Below are 22286 nucleotides of genomic sequence, written 5' to 3'. Positions count from 1 at the left end.
TATTTGTATATTATATTCCCAATTAATCACACAAAGCATCACTAAATCAATATGTACACTGTACATATAGTGTTCAGTTTAATGATCGACGGAACATTCACAGAATCCCCGAAAGAACACTTCACATACATATCTATTAATATCACTCAATTTATTTCGCTATATATGTACGTATAGTCGTACATACAAAAGTATGTAACCTCTTTGATGAATCATTCCAAGTTTCGCGGTGGAAAAGATGACTGCAACCAAAATAATTTAATTCTGAGTGATTCTCACTTGTGGAATAAACATGTCGTAAATATTAATCAATTTATTTGGCTATATGTATAACATGGAATATTCGATTAAATTCATACATATATACAATACATATCACGTAAGTAGCTTAAATAATAGATTTCGTATCTCTAATTAGTACTGGGCACAACGCTAACTACATGCAAATCGGAGTGCCGTTGCTTGGTTTCAACCTCTATGATAAGAACGAGGACTAAGTGACATACTATGATTATAACGCACATGATGAGTAATACGTAGAGAATCACAAACTGCTGGCTCGTTTCCAATGCCAACTATTTGTTGTTATCCGAATCAGAAGAGGCGTTCGAGACAATGGGAGGTGTGGATCGTCCATCGAATTGTTGCTGATTGACCAGGCGCTGTCGCTCCAGGTACATGGAAACCTTGATGTTGCGCACCTGATGGTTGTCGATGAGCTTCAGCAAGGCGATGACGCCAATGCCCACACATATGGCAAATGAGCCCCAGGCTCCAAACTACAAAAGACAAAGACAATTTATAGGGAGTTCATAAGAATAAGTATCAGCTGTCACCTGTGTTGTGCCCATTTCAATGTAGAAACCCGAAGTATTAATCTTCTCCGTGTCTCCGCGGATAATGTTTTGGCCAGCCGAGATCTCGCAGGATGGGAAGCGTTCGGTCATACCATCGCACCAGACAATGAAGCCCAGTGTAATAAATATGGCAGATAGAATGGACATGGCCAGCATCCAAATACCCAAAACGACGTCAATGAACAGTGCAATAAACGAAGCCTCCTCCTTCATGCGTGCATATCTGATTGACAAACAATGAATCAGATTAGGGAGTTTTCCGCGGAAGTTGAAAAAGTAGTGTAGTAGGTACATACCGATATATCTGCACCACTGATATGATGAGCAGGAAGAACCCTGTAATCAGTGGGAAGTTGCAGAATCCATTTGATGCCCAATTCACATCGAACATGCCGTCCTCCTCGCGCCATTTGCCCGTCGTGAAGAGGAGACAGTGTCCACTAGGAGCGACAAAAGGAGATTGTTAATAATTTATATGGGATATACTGCGCATTTTCGTACCAGAATTGATCGAGATTTATAAACAGCGGCACCACAATGCACAGCGACAGTATGAACAAGATGACATGGCCAGCGATCTGGCTGAGCAGAAGAACATTTGCCAAGGCCATTTTGGCTTTTTAACAAAAATAATTCACCAATTACACACGAAAACTTTGTTATTGTGCCCTACTGATTTGGGCGGCTTACAGCACTGTTGGACAGCCGATACTATCGACCAGGCGTACCACCACTAGCCATATAGTATATATGTAGATGTACCAGTTCATACACGAACTTTCTGGATTAGATCCCAGGAATGATGCAATTATAATTCCATCATGATCCCAGGGTCATCGGTTCTGGCGAACACACACATATGTACATACATAGCTTAGAAATCGAAAATGAAATAGTCCCCAAAAACCAGCAATTCTATAACCTCATATGGGAAATGTAGCAATACCTGCTACATAATTACAATTAAAATAAGCTGGAACCACAAGAGAAAACATAAAGCAAACCTTGAAAACGAAAAATAGCATACAATCACATATTTTTGTAAGAACATACTGTGTGTGTTATGCAAAGACATGCAAAGTGTTGCTGGGCTGGGACGCGACGGCAGCCGAACGTTAGAGCCGAAGACCCTGGGATCTATTCCAGAAATTTCGTTCGCGACATGTTCGGTGTATGAACTGGCACATCTGTAAACTGGTTGGTTAGTGGTGGTACCTACCACATTTGTTTTGCAGCACTGTCGTCATATGTAGTTAGAGGAGGCCCTGGTTTTCGGAACCTGTCTCTCTCGCACTGAACTAGTAAAAAAATTGTAAAATTTGTTTACATTAAAAAAAGGTAAAAAGGAGTATTTAAACAGCATTTATAGTGCTCATCCAAAGCCCCCAGATCGAGAGCTCTTGTGTGTGCATGTGGGTGTGAGCTTGCTGCGCCAAAACGAGGGGTGGGGTGGCGGCCATGGCAATGTGCTGCAATGTGAACAAAGAGCAATTAAAAAGATAGAGGGGGGAACAGAGAAGAATCGGAATAACTGCAGCACTGCTGCTTTGCTTTCTCTCCCCCACACACCCGCCTACCTATCAGATAGCAGGGCAATGAGACGGCAATAGGCTATTGTGAAACGAAAGGTGAAGATCGCATAAGTGAATTGGAAATTGATTGAAAACCAATTTTGTTTCTCGTCCGTCGTTCGCAGAAGCAGTAGCAGAGGCAGACACGCTGACGCATCTGAGGAGACTGCAATTCGATGTTGTGCTTATGAGCTAGCAGTCAAGACGGCAGCCAAGGAACACGCGGGGGACAGGCCGATGTCTGGATCTGGACGCGCAGCCCACAGAGACACGTAGCAGATAGCTAAAGGAACTTGATTGGGGCAATTGCAACGGACACGGCAAAGGCAACGGCGAGGGCAAAGAGAAGGGAACTGCATTCACGTGGGTGGCAGGTGACCTAATTTAGACGGCAGAAGAAGGTAAGTCATCGGACAGCAGAAACAGCAGCATCAGCTGCTCTCCAATCTTAAGTTTGAACTGATGAGATAGGGCTTATCTTTCAGGGCGGTCCCGCGAAATAGTGAACGAGAGAGACACGCTTGGCTGGCGTTTTGGTTTGTCTGTGAAGTGAATGAAGTTCGTTTCGGCTGTTCTCTTATGTTAATTGAACTTAGATCATCAACGTGCACTGCCATTAGCTGTATACCTAAATAATATACAATATATCTTAACGTAACTAGTAGATTTAAACGTAACACAAATCAGCAAGTAATGTCCAACTCCAACCACTACAACAACTACCAGCAGCAGCAGCAGCAGCCGCACCATTCCAGCAGCAATGGGGACGAGTACCAGCATCAGCAGATGGTCCATCAGCCGCATCAGCAGCGTTACTCCAACGGCCATGGTATGAAGAGCGTCGCTGTGCCGGACATGTGCCTCTTCTGCTTCGAGGTGCTCGACTGCGAGCTGAACAACATCGATGGTCCGGGGGTGCCGATTTTCAGCAACGATGCCTATCCCTTGTTCGTCACCTGGAAAATCGGACGCGACAAGCGACTGCGCGGCTGCATCGGCACCTTCAGCGCCATGGAGCTGCACAACGGCCTGCGTGAGTACGCTCTGACCAGCGCCTTCAAGGACTCTCGCTTTGCCCCCATCTCGCGCGACGAGTTCTCTAGGCTGACAGTCTCTGTGTCTATTCTGCAGAACTTCGAGGAAGCCCAGGGCCATTTGGACTGGCAGCTCGGCGTCCACGGTATTCGCATCGAGTTTCTCACGGAGCGCGGCTGCAAGCGCACTGCTACCTACCTCCCGCAGGTGGCCACCGAACAGGGCTGGGATCAGCTGCAGACAATTGATTCGCTGCTGCGCAAGGGCGGCTATCGCGCAGCCATCACCCAGGAGATGCGCAAGTCCATCAAGCTTACACGCTATCGCTCGCAGGAGATCCAGATGCACTACAAGGAGTACCGCGAGCACTTGGAACGCCGCGGCGGACAGTTCGGGAAGGTGCAGTGCTAACAATTAAACAGGCCGGCGGCGAGGCAATGATCCTGGCTGAGGGCGGGCGTGGTGATTGTTGTGCTCCTGCTGCTGCTGGCCTTCGAGTTGAGTCAGGGCATTGGAGTGCCGCTCACCCTGCGGCTGGGCGGCCGCTCGCTTGTTCCGAGTTCTTAGCTCTTTATTTCGATAAAAAAAAACTTTTATCCCACACACAAAAGATTTCAAGTAGCTTCTACTTTGTCGCCTTTTTCTTACATATACAATTAAATGCTTTATATACTTAACAGTCGCCCCCAAGAGCGGCGCGGATCCATTAGAAAGTTTGAAAGTAAAATTCAATGTTTGGCATATTCTCGTATTATTTAAGTTATTTGTAATCGGATTTCGTTAACGTTCGCGTTCTTTAATGTTGTCGCCCCGCCTGCGGCCTCTGCTTCTCTTGGTTTCCTCCTTCAAATCAGAAACAAACACACACAACAAATATATACATATATATATATATATATTGGGATATATATTACCCGAATACCGAATGAATACAAAACGCAGATGATATGTAATTCAAGTAAAACCAAACGTTCAGCAATTATATTAATAGATTTAAAAACTAAAACAAATTACCTTACTAATCTAATTCTATGCGCAATAAATAAAGAATCGACCCCTTCAGAGTCGTACAAGACACTGCGATATACTCATATGGAGTCTGTTCTATCAATCCAGGTATAGAGGGAGGATTTATCAAAAAGAAAAATGCAAATTGGGCATTACATGTATTCAAATGTATTTATTGTTCGGTTATGTTTTATACGATGTGTTGTAACTCTAAAACTATTCAATACAATCGATATATATGTTCATACTCTATATAGTATGGCTATAGGGCTTTACGTATATATATAAACTCAACATTTATGTTGGTAAGAAATTTGCCTCTTGAGGGGTAGGTATTAGGTGAATGCTAATCAAACGCTGCGCTACGCAGCAAGGCTAATCGAGTGGTCTAACAAAACTAGTAACAGAGCAAGCTAAACTATATATGTATGTTGCTAAAGCGTTGAGCAAATGCTCCAAAAAGTACTGTGGTATATGGTCTACGTTCTCATTTGTGTAAATATATGTGTGTATTTGCATATTGATTGCAATAAAGTACCGGGTCTCTCTTGATTCGATTCCCTTCAACTGGCTAGTGGCAGAACATGCAGCATAATGATTTTACATTTAATATGCATTATTGTATCGAAACAAAATCGTATTCCATCGCAGTGTATCGTGGCATTGTATATCTACATAGCTTTCAGTATCTCTTTGTATATGGCAGTCACAAAGCAATTTTGTTATCAATGTGCGAGCGGAAAAAGCATACTAAATTTGAATAGTTAAGCAACAAAATTTAAATATTGGAGCGTGTGCTTTCTTTCTCGATTGCTCGATCAGTCTCAGTGCTTGCATAGAAACTGCTCCAAGCACTGGCACTAGGTGGTCGCCAAGGCATTCCACTCGAATCGCGGGTTTTTCGAGTGTGTCACCGGCAGGCACTCGGGCTCCACCAGCTTCCAGACGCCATCAACCTGCTCCACGGTGGCCAGACTGCAGTAGGGGATCTTGTGTATAACCTGACGCAGTTCGTTGGTGCTCCGAGGAGCTCCACCGGTCAACTGGCGAGAGCAGGTGTCCAATGTCGTTGCATGAGCCACTACAAGGATATTGCCAGCTGAAAGAAAATTGGATCGAAATTTTAAATTACAAAGAAATCTTCAAATGAAGTCATCAAATATAGTTGGATACACACTTGTGCGCTCCAATAGCTGCAACAGAACGTCGTGATTACGGGTATAAAACTGCTCTGTGGACTCCTTGAGACTGGCGGTAAGCTCCCCTGAGGGCTGCACGGGCTCATACTCCAAATCGATGTTGTACTTGGCCTCAATTAGTTCATTCTTGGTCAGCCAGTCGGGAACACCGCTGGGGTACCAGGCCATCCACTCAAACAGACCCGGCTCCAGCTTGATCTTGTGCTGTCCGCCCTGCTGGAGACCTTCCAGGGCACTGGTGCAGGTCTGAATGCAGCGATATGAGGGCGAGCAGTAGACATGATCGACCTGAACGTGAGCCTCCAGCAGAGCCTGGCCGATGAGGTTTGCCTGAAATACACCCACATTGGTCAACGGGGAGTCGTTCTGCCAGCCCTCGGGGCTGTTCTTGCGACGTGGAAGGGTCTTGGGCATATTAAGGTCCTTCCTCATGTAATTCCCGAACTCATCGAAGCAGTAGGGTATCCAAGTACCGAATGTAAAGTCCACTCGCTCGCCATGTCGCATGATGTACACTTTGCGGTTCTTTGTCTGTGAGGCATCCAGCGAACACGGATGCATCGAGTGATCCGAGTGGACGCTGAGCGTGTCATCGGGACGCGGTGGCTGCGCTGCCAGTGGTTCTACAAGGATCTCGTCCACCACCTGCTTGGACATCGATGTAGAGCAGGAAGACATATTGGTCGTAATCTCAATCGTGGGTGTGTGTGGATTTTGCTGATGGCTCAAGTTCTGGCTATTGAGCAATTGAACTGATGGCAGTTCCAGGCACGGTTTCAGTGTCTGTCGCAAGTATTTCTCGACACTCTGCTCTGAATCTTCAAAGGATGAGCCCTCTATAATCTCGGGATGGGTTGTACCTAACAAAAGAAAAAAAGAAAGCAAGTGACAAATAAGAACAACTTTTACTGAGAAATATTGATAAGATAAGGGAGTGTGAATAAACTGGAGTGTCCGCTTTTATCTCGTTTCTAGATGGATTACTTACTCAGCCGCTGACGTTCGTCGGGTTCTGTGGATATACTGCGCCCGTCCACAATGTCCAGATCTTCGGCAGATGTAAGCGAAGAGGCCACACTCTTAGACAGCTGGACAACGCGATGCAGGGTCCAGGCGTCTGACTCGGCAGTGCGTTCGGTGTAGTTAACGGGCAGGTGGCCCGTGCTGCCCGTGAGCCAGGAGATTCCCTCGGCCCAGCCGTCACTTGAGCTGTCGACAACGTCACTGTTCAAGTAGATGTAGTCGCCAATCCGCAGCTCTAGCTCATCGGTCTCGTGAGGATTGTGCGGATAGACGACTTTCTGGACCTGCAAGCAAAGAATGTGGGGATTACAGTCCGCTTTGGCGATTGTGAGGTTGCAGGTGCGCTAACTTGTTTGGTGGCGAGCCGTGGGTCGCGGGAGTACAGGCGCAGTTCCCAATTGGAGGCACAGCCGGCGTCTAGTGTTTCCACGAGTGCTTTCAGTGCATTGAATTGTGCCTGCGGGAACTGATAGGCGAGCGTCAGGTGCAGGCTCTTTACGTGGGGCTCGAGTGAGATGGCTACGGGGAATTATAGGCAATTAGTGACCGAACGCTACGAAAGACAATCAATTACTAAATGTCAGATATTGCGGGGCTGCTTATATGTACTTGTATGCCAATAATAATAAGCTACTAATTGCCGTGTCATGGCGTGGTTTGCTATAAACTCTACTCGTCATCAGAGTCTATATAGATTAGTAATGTAGCTACGGTCTACGGGTGAGTGTAAGACATCATGCATCGACAGATAAGGACGTATGTGAGTGTGGGAATGTTTTCGTGGTGATAAGGGATTAATTTTAGATACTAATTCTACTAGAGCTTACATCGACTGCTGCGTGGTATACAGCGGGTGCCCGAGGAGACCGCTCCGCACCAGGGGAAACAGGCCACAATGGCGTCCAGCTGCTCATAGGTATCGCTAATGACTGTGCATCGTTACCATTGCCATTACATTGGGTTCCATTGCCAACGATTAGTGTGTAGGCAGGAAAAGAGGAGAAGAACATAACCGTAAGCCACTCCGAAACTTGGAACAGAGAACCGAACCGAATGACAGTGAATATGTAGAACGTAAAAAGATAGCCAAAACAAAAACAACCCAAAGAGAGTGCAACGCAACCAACAGAACCACATGGGCATACTTGAGTTGGACACCTCCTTGACGTATTGCAGAGCCAGACGCTTGAGATAGTTGGCATCCTCTTCGGCCACAAAGAAGCCCATGAAGTTCTGGCTCATATACGGCTCTAGCTTGAGGGGGCGATCCAGTAGGGCCCCCGTCATGTCGACCACCTGCTTCAGAGCCTTTGAAAGCTGCAGCGAGCATTCGTCCGGTGCCTGTTGGTGGATAATCTGATGTGAGTACAATTTTTAAGGATACAAATTCCCTTAAGCTGTAACCTTAAAGAAAGACACAAGTGTGATGTGGGGCACGTAGTTGTGGGCACCATTCCAGCCGCACATTTGGCGCGATTTTGACCAGAACTCCTCCAACTGCTGCAGGAAAGGTCCCGTGGGACATGCATATATGATGTATTCGCGTGGGGCGCACTCATCCAAAGAGGCGTCATTCACATGGGCCAACAGCCAGTCGGAAGCGATTTGCACACCTCGGTTTCCCGTCGACGCCAAAGCTTTCTCCCTGGGGATGTAAATAAAAAAAATCAATACACGACGCTCTCCTTGCCGCTATTGTTTGCGGCTTATATCCCAGATACAGCCGCTCAGCTTCCGGTGAAGGCACGGGAGGTTAGTGGCATTTGATGGCTATGATATGGACACTCACGCTCTGTGCCGTGGAAATCCCATTTGGAGCAATGTCTGAAGCGGCGTCAAATGCTGCTTGGAGATGCAGATCCGTGTTGGCGTCTGACTCTTACGGGGTGGTAGCGTTGCCATCGTTATTGTTTAGCCCACTGTTGTCGCAAGAGCCCGTATTTGAAACGATATAAATTTTCTAACGGTTATCAGTAATAGTTTTAATAAAAACACAAATTTTTAATTGCAGTAAGAGTGTTGTTAACAGTGTGACCGCGTACCTTCCGACCCTCAGAAATATACCGAAACATACCGCCTAATTTTCAAAATATACCGTAAATATACTGACGAATTCAAGTTCTATTTTACATATTCCTCGTTTTTGATATTCCGTCGAATATTACTATCTATATAGAACATTTAGCCATGCCCACTCAATTTTGCACGATTGATGAATCAATTCTATACATGATTGGCCTATTCGAAATACTTCCTTTTATTGGATTTTTATATAACGTTGAAAATTAAATTTAATAGATTGATGAAACTGGCAAAATATACCATTATATACCGTAAATATACCGTCGGTTCAAATTGACCTCAAAACTCCGGGTTATTTGATCATGGAATGATCCTTCCTTTTCTCTCAGGTGCAGGCACAGCAGCAGCAACCACAGCCAACGCAACAGGCGGCACAGCCATTAGCTGAACAACAGCAGCCCCAAATCTCGGCCAAGATTGCAAGTCCTTTGCACCAGCCCGAAGTGGAGGCAGGAGAAGAACTGTTATCATTTATTCACTCCGCCTCTCATGGCAATGACAAAGTAAGTAATCTTTTGTCTTCACTTCATTGATCATTCAACCAACACTGACATCGCCGCATCACCAACAGCAGCAGCAGCATCTGACTGCCCCGCTGTCGGCCCGCAGTCACTTCCCATGGAAGGACGAGTCCCAGGCAGAGACAGAGGCACAGGCTCAGGCACATGTGAGCTCCCCATCCCCATCTGAGATGCAACAGCATGAGCAACAAACGCTTCAACAGCAGACGCCGTTTGAAGCGGATCTCCAGGAGAGCGTAAACGCTTTAATGGAAGAAGAGGAGCAGCCTGTAGCTCCGCTCTCACCGCTGTCGGAGGCAGAAGAGGAGCAGGGCATGGGTAGGATAACAAATCCAAGAATTGTGGACGTGCTGCAGTCCAGCTCTAAGCTTCAAACCCTCTACAAAAAAGTGCTAGCGCGGAAGAAGATAGGCCACAAGATGAGCTCGAATGAGGTACGTCTACTATGCGACGGAGTTATCAATATGTACAGAAAGGAAGAACTTGAGCTGAGCTTCTCCCAATGTAAAGAGCTGGGCAGGCAGCTGTTGGAGCTGTGTCCCACGAGGGGGACGTTTGGTGCCCGAAGGTGGGAGGTAATTGTATATACAATCGGATTCGTACCTATAGCAAAACCCCGAAACAAAGAGAACGGGTAAGTTCTAACTGTGACAACAAAATAGTACAAATAATTAATGCAAATTTTCACCAAGCAGGATACCTAGAAGAAGCGAAGCAAGCGTGAGGAAGCAAAACGTTCCTCTGCCGCATCTGCCACGACCAGCGACTGGGATCCTGGGACATTGCAGGACGCGCCACTATCGTAATCTACCTAGGTAAGATGTTATTTTCCAAAAGTTCTTGGAATTAGAATTTTTTTAGAGTTTATTTAAGAATACATTTTTGATTTTTTGTGCCTTTTAAATGGCCATATATGTACATCTGCAATCTAATTATATCTGTACTTTATATTATTTTCAAATAGATCTAAATGATAGTTTGCGAAGACATTTCTTCACAAACTTAACTACACTTTTCGAAGATATTTCCAAGAATGGCATGAAAGACACCGCTCCGGGACACCGTTATATGCACATATACATGATACGTTGCACACATACAGGACAACGGCCCCTGTAGAACCAAAGGGGTCAATTGACCCCTCTCGAACTAGTTCTGCGCTGTTTACCGCGCAACTAGCTACGCAACTAGTTACGCGGGAAGCGAACGCGGACCAGGTCTTCGTCGACTACAATGTACTAGTTCTGCAACTAGTTACGCGGGAAGCGAACGCGGACCAGTCGAAAAAGAACCGAAAAACGAAGCCGCCTTCGGTTTGTTTTTGAAGGCGGCAAATAACCGCAATTCCGTGGAGTTACAGTGCCCACTCAGCTAGTTTTTACCGAGCCACGACATGCAATGAGCCGAAATGGTAAGTTAATCGTGATATTTTACTGTAGTTGCGATCGTGGAATGAAAGAGACAAGAATTTACACAAACAAAATTCATTTGTTTTCCTCGTTTGCTTTATGCGTTGATTTTGTTCACTTCTGTACAAGATCTAATCGCTGGAAGAGTCTTTTGTGTGAACATTTATTATAAAAGTGGGAAAGAATTAATAAATAAATCAAATTAATATAAACAGGTACGTGCAAATACTTTTAGAAACTCTAAAACAGGAGAATGCAGTTATTCGTGGTAAGACTAATAAAGATTAACAGAAAAATATTTGTATAATCAAATTAATTAACAACATTGTTTTTAGATCAATTGAATGCAGTGGTCCAAATTTTAGCGGATCAAACTGTTTTAATAAAGCAGCTGGTAAAGGAGAAGGGGGAATTGAATCCCATTCGGGGACAGTTCCCTATAAAACGTGAGGAAGAACTTATAGAACTGGAAGAAAAAATAAAATTAAATAGGGACATTTATGTAAGTATATCTAAACTCTAAATTTTATGACTTTTTTCTCTGTCTTATCTTTATATTTTAATGTTTCACTTACAGATAACACCAATGAAATCGATTCTCCAGCCAGCTGGCGTTTTGAGCGGCTTAAACCTTATTTTGAGTGAGGACATTGTTCTGGCATATAACGTCGATGGGGTCCAAGGGAAGAAGGCCCTTAGGACCCACAAAGAATTTTTTGCAGCTTTGCTAGGTAAAATACCATTTACACTTCTAGAGATTTAAAAATTTTTCATATAAATTAAAACAAATATTAATTACAGAATGTATTCCGCCTGGCGATGAGCCTCCCGAAAACACTGTGCGGAAGGCAATGCAATTGATGAAGAAAAGGGTGTTTAAGAAGAAGTGTCTTGCCGAAAACCAGGAGTAGGCTAAGCATCATATAATTAAAAATTATTCGTTATAATGAAAGACATTGTGTTTTTATTTTTGTATTATTCCAGACTGCCAGATTGACTACTACCAGTAGTCAGTTCGGAACTAGTTACTGGTAACTAGGTCAGAGCTAGCTACAGGTAATCGAAGGGTAGTCGAGTGGGGAACTAGTTGCTGGCTTTCTACTGGTAACTAGTTCGGAACTACCTCCTGAGCAACTAGCTACTGGTAATCGAAGGGTAATCGAGCGGGAACCAGGGGTGGTTCCGCCCTAGGACATGCATGTGTTAAATTCTCCGCTGAAATACATTGCGGGTAATCGATCTGGAACCAGGGAGGTGAGAATGGTAGCTAGTGCGACACCAGTGCGGAACTAGTTGCCTGGTACTAGAGGGGCGGTACAAAAAACCAATACGTGAGTCTCAGATTTAAATGTATGTGTTCGCCGTAAAAAACTGCTGCGATCCGGAGTACGATAAGGAAAGAGACAGCAAAAGAAAAGCTCGAAAATGAATGACATATACATATGTATGTATGTATGTGTGCCTGATAAAAAGCGGACAAGATCGTAAAAAGAGGATGCGAAGTAAGACAGGAGCAAAACAAAAGCACGAAAATCAGTGTTGTGTACTAATACAAATTTTTACATCTCGACGGGGATTTGAACCCAGCGCAACCACCGCCCCGGGAAGTCGCTGAGGGGTGACAGTACTACCCACTGTACTGCCAAATTTATTACCAAATTGGTAGCTAAAAGTTAAACTTGTAATATAGTTGCACAAGAGGGATGAATGAATAAAGAAATTGTCAAGAAGAACAGTTAGGAATAGAGAAATTGGTATATATAGAGCTGAAATTTGCAAGAATTCTTACCAGTTGTTACTGAGCTTACCGAGCAGTAACATCATGTTACACTCCTTAATGGTTCCATTCCTGCGCGTAAGCGAGGAAAGGGTAATAAATGGAATCGGCCGTGTCACTCGAGAGAGGCATTCCCATGAAATGGGAGTTGGTGTGGTCAATTTGATCTACAACCTCCAGCATTATGGGAATGCTCCTTTCGTCGTGATTTACGACGAAATACATTTGAAGTGGGACGTGCGTGGCAACAAGTGGAAGGTGCTAGAAATAGACCCTTAAACTTGGATGGAAGAAATTTCCATTTTCTACACATGAAACTGGTAAGTTACACTATAATATGTAATGAATATAATAGATATTCATATTCAACAATATTTACATTTCATTTGTTAAATAATATTTAAGTGTTAAAGTGGGTATACATTTGCTTGTTCGGTCGGTGGGGCATTCCTATCAGACCCGTTGACGTTTTTTTTATCAACGGCTTTCGGTTTATTTTTTTTGCACTACATCATTCCATTTAATATCAGCAACTGTCGAAGGCCTTGTTCTAAATTTCAAAGCGAAATCTGCTTTCGGGCATCGGGATCCCGAGGACATTCAACTTATTGCAAACTTCTTGGATGGTAAGCGTAAAAGTATGGAAGGCGACAACTCCTTAATGGATCTGGAAGCGCTTGATGCGTTTCCAGATCCTGCTCCATTCATTTTGCTGATGGACGAGTGGCACCTGCCAGAACAGAAACCTGCTGTAAATACTACATATATTGACATATGTATATGATATGTCCTAATATTTTCTAATTATTTTTAATAACAGCACTGTGTATACCAGCAGTGGAAAAAGCTACTGATCGAACAGCTTTACAACTTAACGTTCGCAGCCGGCGATTCGCAAGACTGTGCCGGATTGCCAGGGAGGTCGAAGAGGTGGAACGGTTGGTTGGACGGTTGTAACCTTTGTAATTTGAATCGTGATGCATCAATATTTGTTGTCCTTCGTGCGCACCTTGTCGGAGCAGCAGCTACTAAATGCGGTACAGTTGATAACGTCGGAGAGTCGGGAGAGTTACCTCAACGATGGCCTAATTTTCATGATGCACAATCTTCGGCGGTTTGAGAGAGAGCCGTTCGTTCTCATTGCGGACGAATTCCATGCAAAATGGTATTGGCACGAGAAGTGGAAGTTGCTGGCCATCGCAGGATTCAACCTCGATGGCTCGAATTTGCATTACCTACACATGAAGCTGGTAAGTTAATATATTCATATATATTGATATGTAACCATAGCTATTTTTCCACAGGCCTTGGTTGAGGATAAGGCCATGTGAAAAGAGGATATTAATGACAGCGTCTCCATGGTCCTGGATATGGTGGGCATACATGGGTACTCAAACCGTCTGATGTGCATCATATCGGATGGATGCCCCGCAAATTTGCTGGCAAAATTGACCACTGCCAGGGAGTACGCAGTGAGCAAATTGATGGGATACGGAGTACCCTGGGCCGCATCGTAAGGGAGGTGGGAAAGTTGAAGTTGCTGGTTCGCCGTGTCTGCTCTTATCCGGCGACATCCTTCACCACATTGCACTGGCTCAATAGCACGGACCTAGAGCTATCCGGCATTGCCATTTTAGAATCTGTGGGCCCATTGCTTTGGAAAACTTGCTGCATTAAACGAGAAGAAAACGCGTTTAGATAGTTGTATCTTGTGTATGCAAAAGGAACTGGGAGAGCTGCAACAAAAGGACAAATATTATTCGAGACTTCGGGAGAAACTAGTGGCTATTATAGCAGAGGGGGATGCTTTAATGGAGCACCGTCAGAAGCGAGATGCTTTAATAGAGCACCGTCAGATGAGCGACAATCACCTCAAAAAGATGCAAGTTGAAGAGCTGAGACAGAGGAGTACCCAACGGTGCGCACGGATCACCTGGGCCGCATCGTAAGTGGGCTGGGAAATTTGAAGTTGCTCGCCGCAACTTCGCCGTGTCTTCTCTTATCCGGCGACATCCTTCACCACAATAGCACGGACCTAGAGCCCTCCGTCGGGGTGGCCGACAGCACTCGTGCCTGCATCATCCCCGCCGAGGGTTTATTTTATTGAAGTTTAAATTAGCTTTTAAATAATTTAGTTTTAAACAATTTAAACCAACTAATTGAATATGGACGTTGACATGCAATGACTGCATCTATCAAGAGGCGATGCAATTACTGCACCGTCAAGTGGCCCGTGTGACACCAGCAGAAGGCTGTTACGCGCGGATCCCAGGCAAAACGCAGCCCTCCTCCCGCCCAACCGACCGAGGGGCGCTGCCGCATGACGCGCGGTGCGTAGCCGAACCAAACGCGAGCATGCAAGAAAGATAGATATTAGACTAACATTCGAGGAAAATTAGCACTAAACTTATTAAGAAATTAAGCATGCAATAAAATACAAAGTACAAATACCACTACAATTACTAATTACTAGAAAGGTGTGTAAGGATTAGTAATTTAATAAGAGGAAGAGAATTAGTGGAGGATATAATATGGTAGAGGGAATTATAATCCGAGCATAAGACCCTAAACGGTTCATGCAAGGAATAATTCGATCTACAAAGTGGAAGGAACAACGGTATAAAGTTTCTAGTCAGTCTAATAGGAATCGTGAAGTTTATGCGGCTCAACAGATCAGGGCTGTCTATGTCACCCCTGATCAAGTTGTGCATAAATATCACACCAAGCATTTTTCTACGAATCAAAAGCCATGCCTCCCCAAAAAGGAGATTCGTTGCGGAGATTCAATAACACTCCAAAAAGTGTGGTTGCGGAGGTTAAAGTACAATTCGAGGGGAATTCGAGGCGTGCTGCCTCACCGGCCCATGCTGCCCCAGTCCGTGCTGCCCCACCGGCCGTTGCTGCTCCACCGGCAGCCGCTGCGGGGCTTCGCAGGACGCTCAATGCTGCATTCATTGCACATTCATATATCTATATACATATATACCTACTTTTATAATCTGCCAAATCTAATTTGAAGAAGTAATACTCTTTAAAGTTGAATTTTGTGGGCAGCATCAGAGTCGATATGGCATTTGCCAAGCGTGTCGACGTGATGGACATTAAGAATCTACTTAAAAGCTATAATTATTTGATCCGAAAACAATTCCTCAGTGCTGTCAATCACCTCCCATCTAGTGTCAAAGGATGGAAGGTACGCAAAGGGTGTCCGGGAGATGCACAAAACATTGCCTGACCTGATGACGCACCTAGAAGTTGCTTAGCTTTTTGTGCCAAGCTTTGTCTTTGCTCGTTATACCCACCCAGAACTGTGAGATCTGCTCCATGAGTCTGTAAGAGTAGTCCAGCCTGGTGACACCATCGACTGGCCTCAGATCGCCAATAATTTCAGCTGGTTTCCCCAAACAGAAGCGTTTGTTGGTTTCCCTCTCGGGGCTTGGCTTCGTCATCATCGAACCCGGACCATGCTCTCCCGGTAGCTGGAACCTTAATTTGGTTTTTGAGATAAATAATGAATATGGTGCGACCATAATAAATATTGTAAAATTTCAAAAACCCTTATACTGATTTTGACATTCTGTAACGTAGACGTTAATAGTTGAAAAAAAAACCCTTGGCTCCGTCTAAGGAGTATCAAGCAAGCTCCACCCGGGCCGCGGCAAGGTAAACGACCTCGCAGACTTTACATAGATATCCAGAATGCTCCGAGAAGTCTGGTTGCGGAGGTTCACTTACGCTCCGAGAAGTCTAGTTGCGGAGGCTGAAGTACGATTCGAGAAGTGTGGTTGCAGAGGTTCAATTACGCTCCGAGAAGTCTGGTTGCGGAGGTTCACTTACGCTCCGAGAAGTCTGGTTGCGGAGGTTCAATTACGCTCCGAGAAGTGTGGTTGCGGAGGTTCAATTACGCTCCGAGAAGTCTAGTTGCGGAGGTTCAATTACGCTCCGAGAAGTCTGGTTGCGGAGGTTCAATTACGCTCCGAGAAGTCTAGTTGCGGAGGTTTACTTACGCTCCGAGAAGTCTAGTTGCGGAGGTTTACTTACGCTCCGAGAAGTCTAGTTGCGGAGGTTCAATTACGCTCCGAGAAGTCTGGTTGCGGAGGTTCAATTACGCTCCGAGAAGTCTGGTTGCGGAGGTTGAAGTACGATTCGAGAGGAATTCGAGGCGGATATGTTGGGCCGATGGCGGGCCGATTGTGGCTCTGGCGTCGTTGCTTTATATACAAAATTCAGCTTGTAATGTGACCGTTGGTGTTGCGCTGCGGGCACACTGGGTACCAGTGCTGCCAGATTTTGAGAGTCACCATAAGCTAGATTGAAGAGAAAAAAGCTAGAATAAGCTTACAACTACACTAACCATAAAACACATCAAAATATGGGATAATTGCATTTTTTATTAATGTAATTACATGATTTTATCCATTTCATTATGCCATGGCCGAGTGCTCAGCAATGTACAAACAAAATGCAGGCATTTGCTCCTCTGTTTTTGAAGACTTTCTAACAAAAGGTATTTTGTTAGCTTGTGCCATGCTTACATTGGACGCAAGCATGCTGGACGACAGCATGCTGCCGTAATTTCAACTTGGCTTCTATTGTTGCTTACAAAAACAGCAGTACGCTTTTGTGGGGTCAGTTGGCAAATTGCGTTTTTTTTGTATGTAAATGTGCAAACATGTACAATACTGAAGTGTGATTGAAACTTATCAACGAATAATTACCTTACATTTATACACAAAATTGGACGATATACCAAAATACGAACAACATATATGATTTTTGTCCGATTTATCGATACAAATTAAAAAATATTACAATCAAATCAGAAACAAAAATGGTTTTGTACTAAATTTTTTAAGTTAAAATAAGCTAAAAGAAATTTGAAATAAGCTAGATATCTCGCTGTAAGCAATGCAAATACTTTTCAAGCTATTCGATTTAAAAATAAACAAAATCTAGCTTAAAAAAAGCTAAAATGGCAACAATGCTTTGGTTTTGCGCTCACCGTTACTTTGAATATTCGTGTGCATGTGTAGGTTTCCGTTGCTCCGTCTGGCCTGTGGTAATCTAGCGATGACACCTGCACCTTGTGATGTGATGGACTGTCTTGCACATATATACAAATTAGCATTAAGTTTTAGCCGTTCGTGCCTCTGGATTGAGGCGCTTCGCTCATCCGCCAAAAGTATTTAATATATATGTATTCGAATATTCTATAATAAAAAATTATAATATTAAGTATATACATTTTATACGATTTTTTTATATTAGGGCAAGAATCTTGAATCGCTCAAGCACAAAATACTTGTATATATAAAAAATACATACATATACAGGTGTAGCTAAAAGCGATAAATTACTGTATGGTTAGTGGTTTAACTCAAATAACGTTGTTCAAATAGAGCGGGTTGAAGTGGGCTAAGTTCGTTTTTTCATCGGTATATTTACGGTATATTTCTGAGGGTATATTTCGACGGTATATTTTTTCGATAAATCCGATAAATAACAAGCAACAACAAAATCTGCGCTGCGTAATTAATTAAATATTTTATCAAATTCAAGCCAAATCGGTACAAAAAAGATTACTCTTAGACTGTGTAACAGTGTTCAATGTAAGTTAAAGTGTGAGAAACATTAAACGCAAGGCGAAAACCTGTGCAAAATAGTGTTACGCAGCAGACAAAAAATGCATGGAAAATGCCATTGGAGGCCCCCAATCAAACATACACACGAATGTACACACAAAGGCACACACATAGGCACACAACGGCAATTGCAATGCTGGTAGTGGTAGACAAAAACAAGTAATTCGACGGGTCCATCGGGCGGGTGGTATCTCCACTGACACTGGTCGAAGTGATTCCATTTTGCATTATTTTTTGATTGCTTAAAAGTTACTCCCCCTCCTAGCTTACTCGGAATGGGCGTTTTCCCTTCGCGAGAATATAGCGCCTTCTATTACCCACGGTTGCTGTGATTACGCAGTGGCCTCGTCATGGCTGCTCTTTGTTTGCGCTGGCGTCACACTTTCTCCGATGAGCACTCTTGCCAGCTAATAAACCAGATTATAATTGTAAGCTTTGATGCGGGCGCCCGCTTATCCCCTTGTCCTAAAACACGGTATCACAGCTCAACGATCAGTCATGTCATTGTTTCATGACCAGCATGAGTCATCCATTGGCCTCTGGTTTATCAACAGCCCCACGCTCCACTGCTCCTATCAATGGTTCGTCATGTCTGCGTTGACGAAGAGGTCCATTGATGGGACGCCAACCCAGCTGTTGCTGGGCTACATCGAAACCACTCTTACCTGCCGCCCGTAATCGAATTACAAGAATTGGATTCTTTATTTTTAACCTCGAATCGATATATTTGTTTATTTTGCAGCGATTGCCAAAGCTTAAGAGAGCCAGTGGAAGCAAACCGCCAACAGAGAATACATCAAAATGGCCACCCGTAAGAAATCTTTGCTGAAAGTCATCATACTGGGCGACAGCAGTGTGGGCAAGACCTCACTCATGAATCAGTATGTGAACAAACGCTTCTCTAACCAATACAAAGCAACGATCGGCGCCGACTTCTGCACGAAAGAGGTGGTTGTCAACGACCGTGTGGTCACAATGCAGGTAAGCAGACTGATAGAGGAGATCATTTTCCACGTGGGATTAAATCCATGCTATTATTCTTACAGATTTGGGATACAGCTGGTCAGGAACGCTTCCAGTCACTCGGCGTGGCTTTCTATCGCGGAGCTGACTGCTGTGTGCTCGTTTACGATGTGACGGCGCCTAACTCATTCAAGAATCTCGACTCCTGGCGCGACGAGTTCTTAATACAGGCCAGTCCACGTGATCCCGAGCATTTCCCCTTTGTTGTGCTAGGCAACAAAGTGGACTTGGATAACCGCCAAGTGTCCACGCGCAGGGCACAACAATGGTGTCAATCCAAAAACGATATACCCTACTATGAAACCTCAGCCAAGGAGGGCATCAACGTGGAGATGGCGTTTCAGACTATTGCCAAGAATGCGTTGGAGCAGGAGGCAGAGGTTGGTGCCCACACAATGCTAATAACATAACTAATGTACAAAAGAGATCTAACAAATGTGTTTTCTTAAAACAGGCTGAAGTTATCAACGATTTCCCCGATCAGATCATCTTGAATTCTCAAAATAATCGTCCAGGAAACCCTGACAACTGTCAGTGCTAATGTAACAACAACAACAACAACGCAACGTGGATAATTACAAAATCTATGTTATAAAATAAAATTTGCAACATAATTATGAACATGAAAAGCAAACACACACGGAGAACGAGACGACAGAAAGTGTTCTATGATTAAGTAAAACAATTTCAGCAAACAGCATAGTAATTAATTATTTGTTAGGACGACAAGTTCAGAAGTTCAGATCAGCATCAGCAGACTCGTTTTATGGGCCCCTGGCAATGGCCCCTCCCTCTTCAAATACCTAACCCTGACTCTACTACCTACAATCTAAGTAAACGTTCAATAAATAGGTATGCTCTGTGTACTCGTATCTACATAACATATTCATATGCAGGTGTCCTCCGCTCCTAGTACTATTTTTGCCATTTAATTAGTAAAATTTGTATGCACGCAGCAGCTGCTGGGCTTTGCAACAGGCACCATTGAGAATACAATAACAAAGTATCTTCGAAGCAAACAACAAAATCTTGTGATTGTAAATTTAATAAAACGAAACATTTTTATTGTATCTATTCTATCCATTGTATTATCCATATAATTTTAATTTGAATTTTCGCATCGAATTGGCAACAATCTGGATCCGCTCTGCTCCCCAAAACTTTCATCAACTTGCATAAGATTCGAGAGTTATTTTGATTAGTTAATTACGTTACTGGTATATGTATGTATATGTACGAGTAGACAAAATATAGTTTCTATGTAAATTGGTCCTTGTTTCTCGTCTATTTGGTCTGTACTTTATTCCACTAATTAATATAAATTTGTATGCGTTTCTTTTCGGTTTACTTTATACAATAAAAACTTTAAAAATCATTAATAAAAAGTACACAATTAAGCTAAATTTAATTGTTTCCCTTTTTATACCCAGCACTCAGAGTGTATTAAATTCGTAAAGATGTATGCAACAGCCACAAGGAAGCGTTTCCCCCATAAAGCATATGTATATATTCTTAATTTCGGTCTGTCCGTCATTCTTGACGGGTTCCTGGATCTCAGAGACTATACAACATAAGGTAGGGATCAGATCGGATCATTATTATAGTGACTACCCCTATCTCACTCGCGCACTCTTCCTCGTGCGAAGTGCGCCCTCTGGCGGAGTGCACCGAGATAGAACAGCTGGTGCTAACATAAACCTGTTAAATGAAGCTCAGCTGAAAAAACAGCTGTGTATAGTAACATAGAGCTGTTGTAATTCTATGGAAAATATATTTTGTTGCAATGCCACACATCTCGGCCCCGCCGCCTCCACCCCCACTACCATCAAGTATTAACAAAACTACACCTGTGGCGTCACCCAAGGATCGCCCGTCGGTGATTAATATATCAGGAGACGAGTGTGCATGGGCCTGGGAATATCCAGAGCTGCAAAAAGGATGCTACCTGAACCGTGTGTGTCAATATATCCCACCAAAGCAATGCCAGTACTATTCCGTGGCCAGTATACTACAAGTAAGTATTGTGAAGGACTGTATCATAAATGTCAAAATGACTGGGTGGGGTGTTCTTTCAGGTGGGACCCACGTGTGGCTTGACTGCCGTAAGTATGCTGCTCAATGGAAACCCCACCGCTGCACACATTCTAGAAGATGCCATTGCACAGGAGTACACAATCAATGGGGAAATGTTCAGTGCTCAATATTTATACGAACTGACGCGCAGACATCTGCATGGACACGGACCCGGTGCGTGTCAATTGCACGAGGGTCGGCTCTGCTGTAACAAGGTCACAGAGCTCCTGCGAGCTGGTGGCTGCTTGCTTGTGCCGTATCCTTTTTCAAAATTCTTAATTTTAAGTCGATTACTTCCGATTACTTCCGCGCATAACAGCACAGTGTGTGCTCGCGGTGCTGCCAAACTGCGCACATGCTTTGTGGTGTTTTTTAGTGCGATATCATAGACAGCAAAACTGAGTTTTGTTTTTTCTTGTTTTATTAACCAAAAAAGTGTTGTTTGAATAAAATGGCCACCGAAGAGGAGCAGGTATGTACTATTGACAAATGCCAATGAAGCCCTCTAAGTCTCGTACTTGCAGCTCAGTCAGGTAATTTTGCCGGTGAAGGAGCCGCTGGATCTAATTCGCCTGAGCTTAGATGAAAAGGTGTACGTGAAGATGCGCAACGAGCGGGAGCTGCGGGGGCGTCTACATGTAAGTTGCAACACTACACTCAATTATACGCTCAAGATAATCCTCCGTTTAATAGGCGTTCGATCAGCATCTGAATATGGTGCTGGGCGATGCAGAGGAGACCGTCACCACCGTGGAGATCGACGAAGAAACATACGAGGAGGTTTACAAAACCACAAAACGCACCATTCCCATGCTGTTTGTGCGAGGCGATGGCGTTATCCTGGTATCGCCACCCATGAGGGTAGGCTAGCGAGTCCTATTCTATTCTATTCTATTACTCGGAATGGGCGTTTTTCCTTCGCGAGAATATAGCAACTTCTATTACCCACGGTTGCTGTGATTACGCAGTGGCCTCGTCATGGCTGCTCTTTGTTTGCGCTGGCGTCACACTTTCTCCGATGAGCACTCTTGCCAGCTAATAAACCAGATTATAATTGTAAGCTTTG

The 22286-nt window shown here is 44.0% G+C and overlaps 6 protein-coding genes across 10 annotated transcripts; 4 read left to right on the top strand and 2 right to left on the bottom strand.

Annotated features, from left to right (window-relative positions):
• Positions 1–287: 287 nt before the first annotated feature.
• On the bottom strand, positions 288–1496 carry LOC6588492 (transmembrane protein 179). Its single transcript, XM_002013438.2, has 4 exons — positions 1359–1496; positions 1154–1297; positions 837–1080; positions 288–779 (listed from the first exon to the last, which is right to left on the bottom strand). Exons 1-4 carry the CDS (start codon positions 1466–1468, stop codon positions 576–578), a joined length of 702 nt encoding a protein of 233 aa, XP_002013474.1. The 5' UTR covers positions 1469–1496; the 3' UTR covers positions 288–575.
• A 683-nt stretch (positions 1497–2179) lies between these two features.
• Positions 2180–4550, top strand: LOC6587292 (uncharacterized protein CG5902). 2 transcript variants are annotated; one of them, XM_026985439.1, is made up of 3 exons: positions 2180–2195; positions 2554–2829; positions 2914–4550. In XM_026985439.1, exon 3 carries the CDS (start codon positions 3122–3124, stop codon positions 3872–3874), a length of 753 nt encoding a protein of 250 aa, XP_026841240.1. In that variant the 5' UTR covers positions 2180–2195; positions 2554–2829; positions 2914–3121; the 3' UTR covers positions 3875–4550. The 2 variants fall into 2 exon arrangements, with proteins under 2 accessions (XP_026841240.1, XP_026841232.1); XM_026985431.1 differs by lacking the exon at positions 2180–2195 and adding an exon at positions 2266–2485.
• A 513-nt stretch (positions 4551–5063) lies between these two features.
• Positions 5064–8657, bottom strand: LOC6588401 (protein UBASH3A homolog). Of its 2 annotated transcripts, XM_002013436.2 has the most exons (8): positions 8483–8657; positions 8098–8338; positions 7839–8034; positions 7521–7622; positions 7043–7212; positions 6659–6977; positions 5649–6530; positions 5064–5570 (listed from the first exon to the last, which is right to left on the bottom strand). In XM_002013436.2, the coding sequence occupies exons 1-8, from the start codon at positions 8593–8595 to the stop codon at positions 5332–5334; spliced, it is 2262 nt and encodes a 753-aa protein (XP_002013472.1). In that variant the 5' UTR covers positions 8596–8657; the 3' UTR covers positions 5064–5331. The 2 variants fall into 2 exon arrangements, with proteins under 2 accessions (XP_002013472.1, XP_026841223.1); XM_026985422.1 differs by lacking the exon at positions 7521–7622.
• A 425-nt stretch (positions 8658–9082) lies between these two features.
• LOC6588304 lies at positions 9083–10000 on the top strand. The gene is made up of 4 exons (XM_026984539.1): positions 9083–9104; positions 9160–9278; positions 9347–9730; positions 9992–10000. The coding sequence occupies exons 1-4, from the start codon at positions 9083–9085 to the stop codon at positions 9998–10000; spliced, it is 534 nt and encodes a 177-aa protein (XP_026840340.1).
• Positions 10001–18019: 8019 nt separating this feature from the next.
• LOC6587262 (ras-related protein Rab-7a) lies at positions 18020–20413 on the top strand. 2 transcript variants are annotated; one of them, XM_026985400.1, is made up of 4 exons: positions 18020–18091; positions 18867–19105; positions 19171–19527; positions 19602–20413. In XM_026985400.1, exons 2-4 carry the CDS (start codon positions 18926–18928, stop codon positions 19686–19688), a joined length of 624 nt encoding a protein of 207 aa, XP_026841201.1. In that variant the 5' UTR covers positions 18020–18091; positions 18867–18925; the 3' UTR covers positions 19689–20413. The 2 variants fall into 2 exon arrangements, with proteins under 2 accessions (XP_026841201.1, XP_026841203.1); XM_026985402.1 differs by lacking the exon at positions 18020–18091 and adding an exon at positions 18444–18552.
• A 481-nt stretch (positions 20414–20894) lies between these two features.
• Positions 20895–22101, top strand: LOC6587191 (U6 snRNA-associated Sm-like protein LSm3). Of its 2 annotated transcripts, XM_002013432.2 has the most exons (5): positions 20895–21161; positions 21223–21249; positions 21657–21692; positions 21745–21858; positions 21914–22101. In XM_002013432.2, the coding sequence occupies exons 1-5, from the start codon at positions 20931–20933 to the stop codon at positions 22088–22090; spliced, it is 585 nt and encodes a 194-aa protein (XP_002013468.2). In that variant the 5' UTR covers positions 20895–20930; the 3' UTR covers positions 22091–22101. The 2 variants fall into 2 exon arrangements, with proteins under 2 accessions (XP_002013468.2, XP_026841209.1); XM_026985408.1 differs by lacking the exons at positions 21745–21858; positions 21914–22101 and having other exon boundaries at positions 21223–21684.
• The last annotated feature ends 185 nt before the right edge of the window (positions 22102–22286 follow it).

Source organism: Drosophila persimilis, unplaced genomic scaffold (genome assembly GCF_003286085.1).
Source record: "Drosophila persimilis strain 14011-0111.01,24,50 unplaced genomic scaffold, DperRS2 tig00000000-arrow-pilon, whole genome shotgun sequence".
Lineage (NCBI taxonomy): Eukaryota > Metazoa > Arthropoda > Insecta > Diptera > Drosophilidae > Drosophila > Drosophila persimilis.
This window is presented reverse-complemented; position numbering and strand designations above follow the sequence as displayed.

Bases quoted from the DNA above. Each gene is read 5' to 3' on its own strand.
- LOC6588492 (XM_002013438.2), bottom strand. From the start codon at position 1,468: ATGGCCTTGGCAAATGTTCTTCTGCTCAGCCAGATCGCTGGCCATGTC. The intron at 1,081-1,153 runs GTATGTACCTAC...TTTGTCAATCAG, and splicing joins TCAGTGGTGCAGATATATCG to ATATGCACGCATGAAGGAGG. The intron at 780-836 runs GTGACAGCTGAT...TGTCTTTTGTAG, and splicing joins TTGAAATGGGCACAACACAG to TTTGGAGCCTGGGGCTCATT.
- LOC6587292 (XM_026985439.1), top strand. From the start codon at position 3,122: ATGTCCAACTCCAACCACTACAACAACTACCAGCAGCAGCAGCAGCAG.
- LOC6588401 (XM_002013436.2), bottom strand. From the start codon at position 8,595: ATGGCAACGCTACCACCCCGTAAGAGTCAGACGCCAACACGGATCTGC. The intron at 6,531-6,658 runs GTAAGTAATCCA...TTCTTTTGTTAG, and splicing joins CGACGAACGTCAGCGGCTGA to GTACAACCCATCCCGAGATT. The intron at 5,571-5,648 runs GTGTGTATCCAA...ATTTTCTTTCAG, and splicing joins GCAGCTATTGGAGCGCACAA to CTGGCAATATCCTTGTAGTG.
- LOC6588304 (XM_026984539.1), top strand. From the start codon at position 9,083: ATGATCCTTCCTTTTCTCTCAG. The intron at 9,105-9,159 runs GTGCAGGCACAG...CACAGCCATTAG, and splicing joins GATCCTTCCTTTTCTCTCAG to CTGAACAACAGCAGCCCCAA. The intron at 9,279-9,346 runs GTAAGTAATCTT...CATCACCAACAG, and splicing joins CCTCTCATGGCAATGACAAA to CAGCAGCAGCATCTGACTGC.
- LOC6587262 (XM_026985400.1), top strand. From the start codon at position 18,926: ATGGCCACCCGTAAGAAATCTTTGCTGAAAGTCATCATACTGGGCGAC. The intron at 19,106-19,170 runs GTAAGCAGACTG...TTATTCTTACAG, and splicing joins ACCGTGTGGTCACAATGCAG to ATTTGGGATACAGCTGGTCA. The intron at 19,528-19,601 runs GTTGGTGCCCAC...TTCTTAAAACAG, and splicing joins CGTTGGAGCAGGAGGCAGAG to GCTGAAGTTATCAACGATTT.
- LOC6587191 (XM_026985408.1), top strand. From the start codon at position 20,931: ATGCCACACATCTCGGCCCCGCCGCCTCCACCCCCACTACCATCAAGT. The intron at 21,162-21,222 runs GTAAGTATTGTG...GTGTTCTTTCAG, and splicing joins CCGTGGCCAGTATACTACAA to GTGGGACCCACGTGTGGCTT.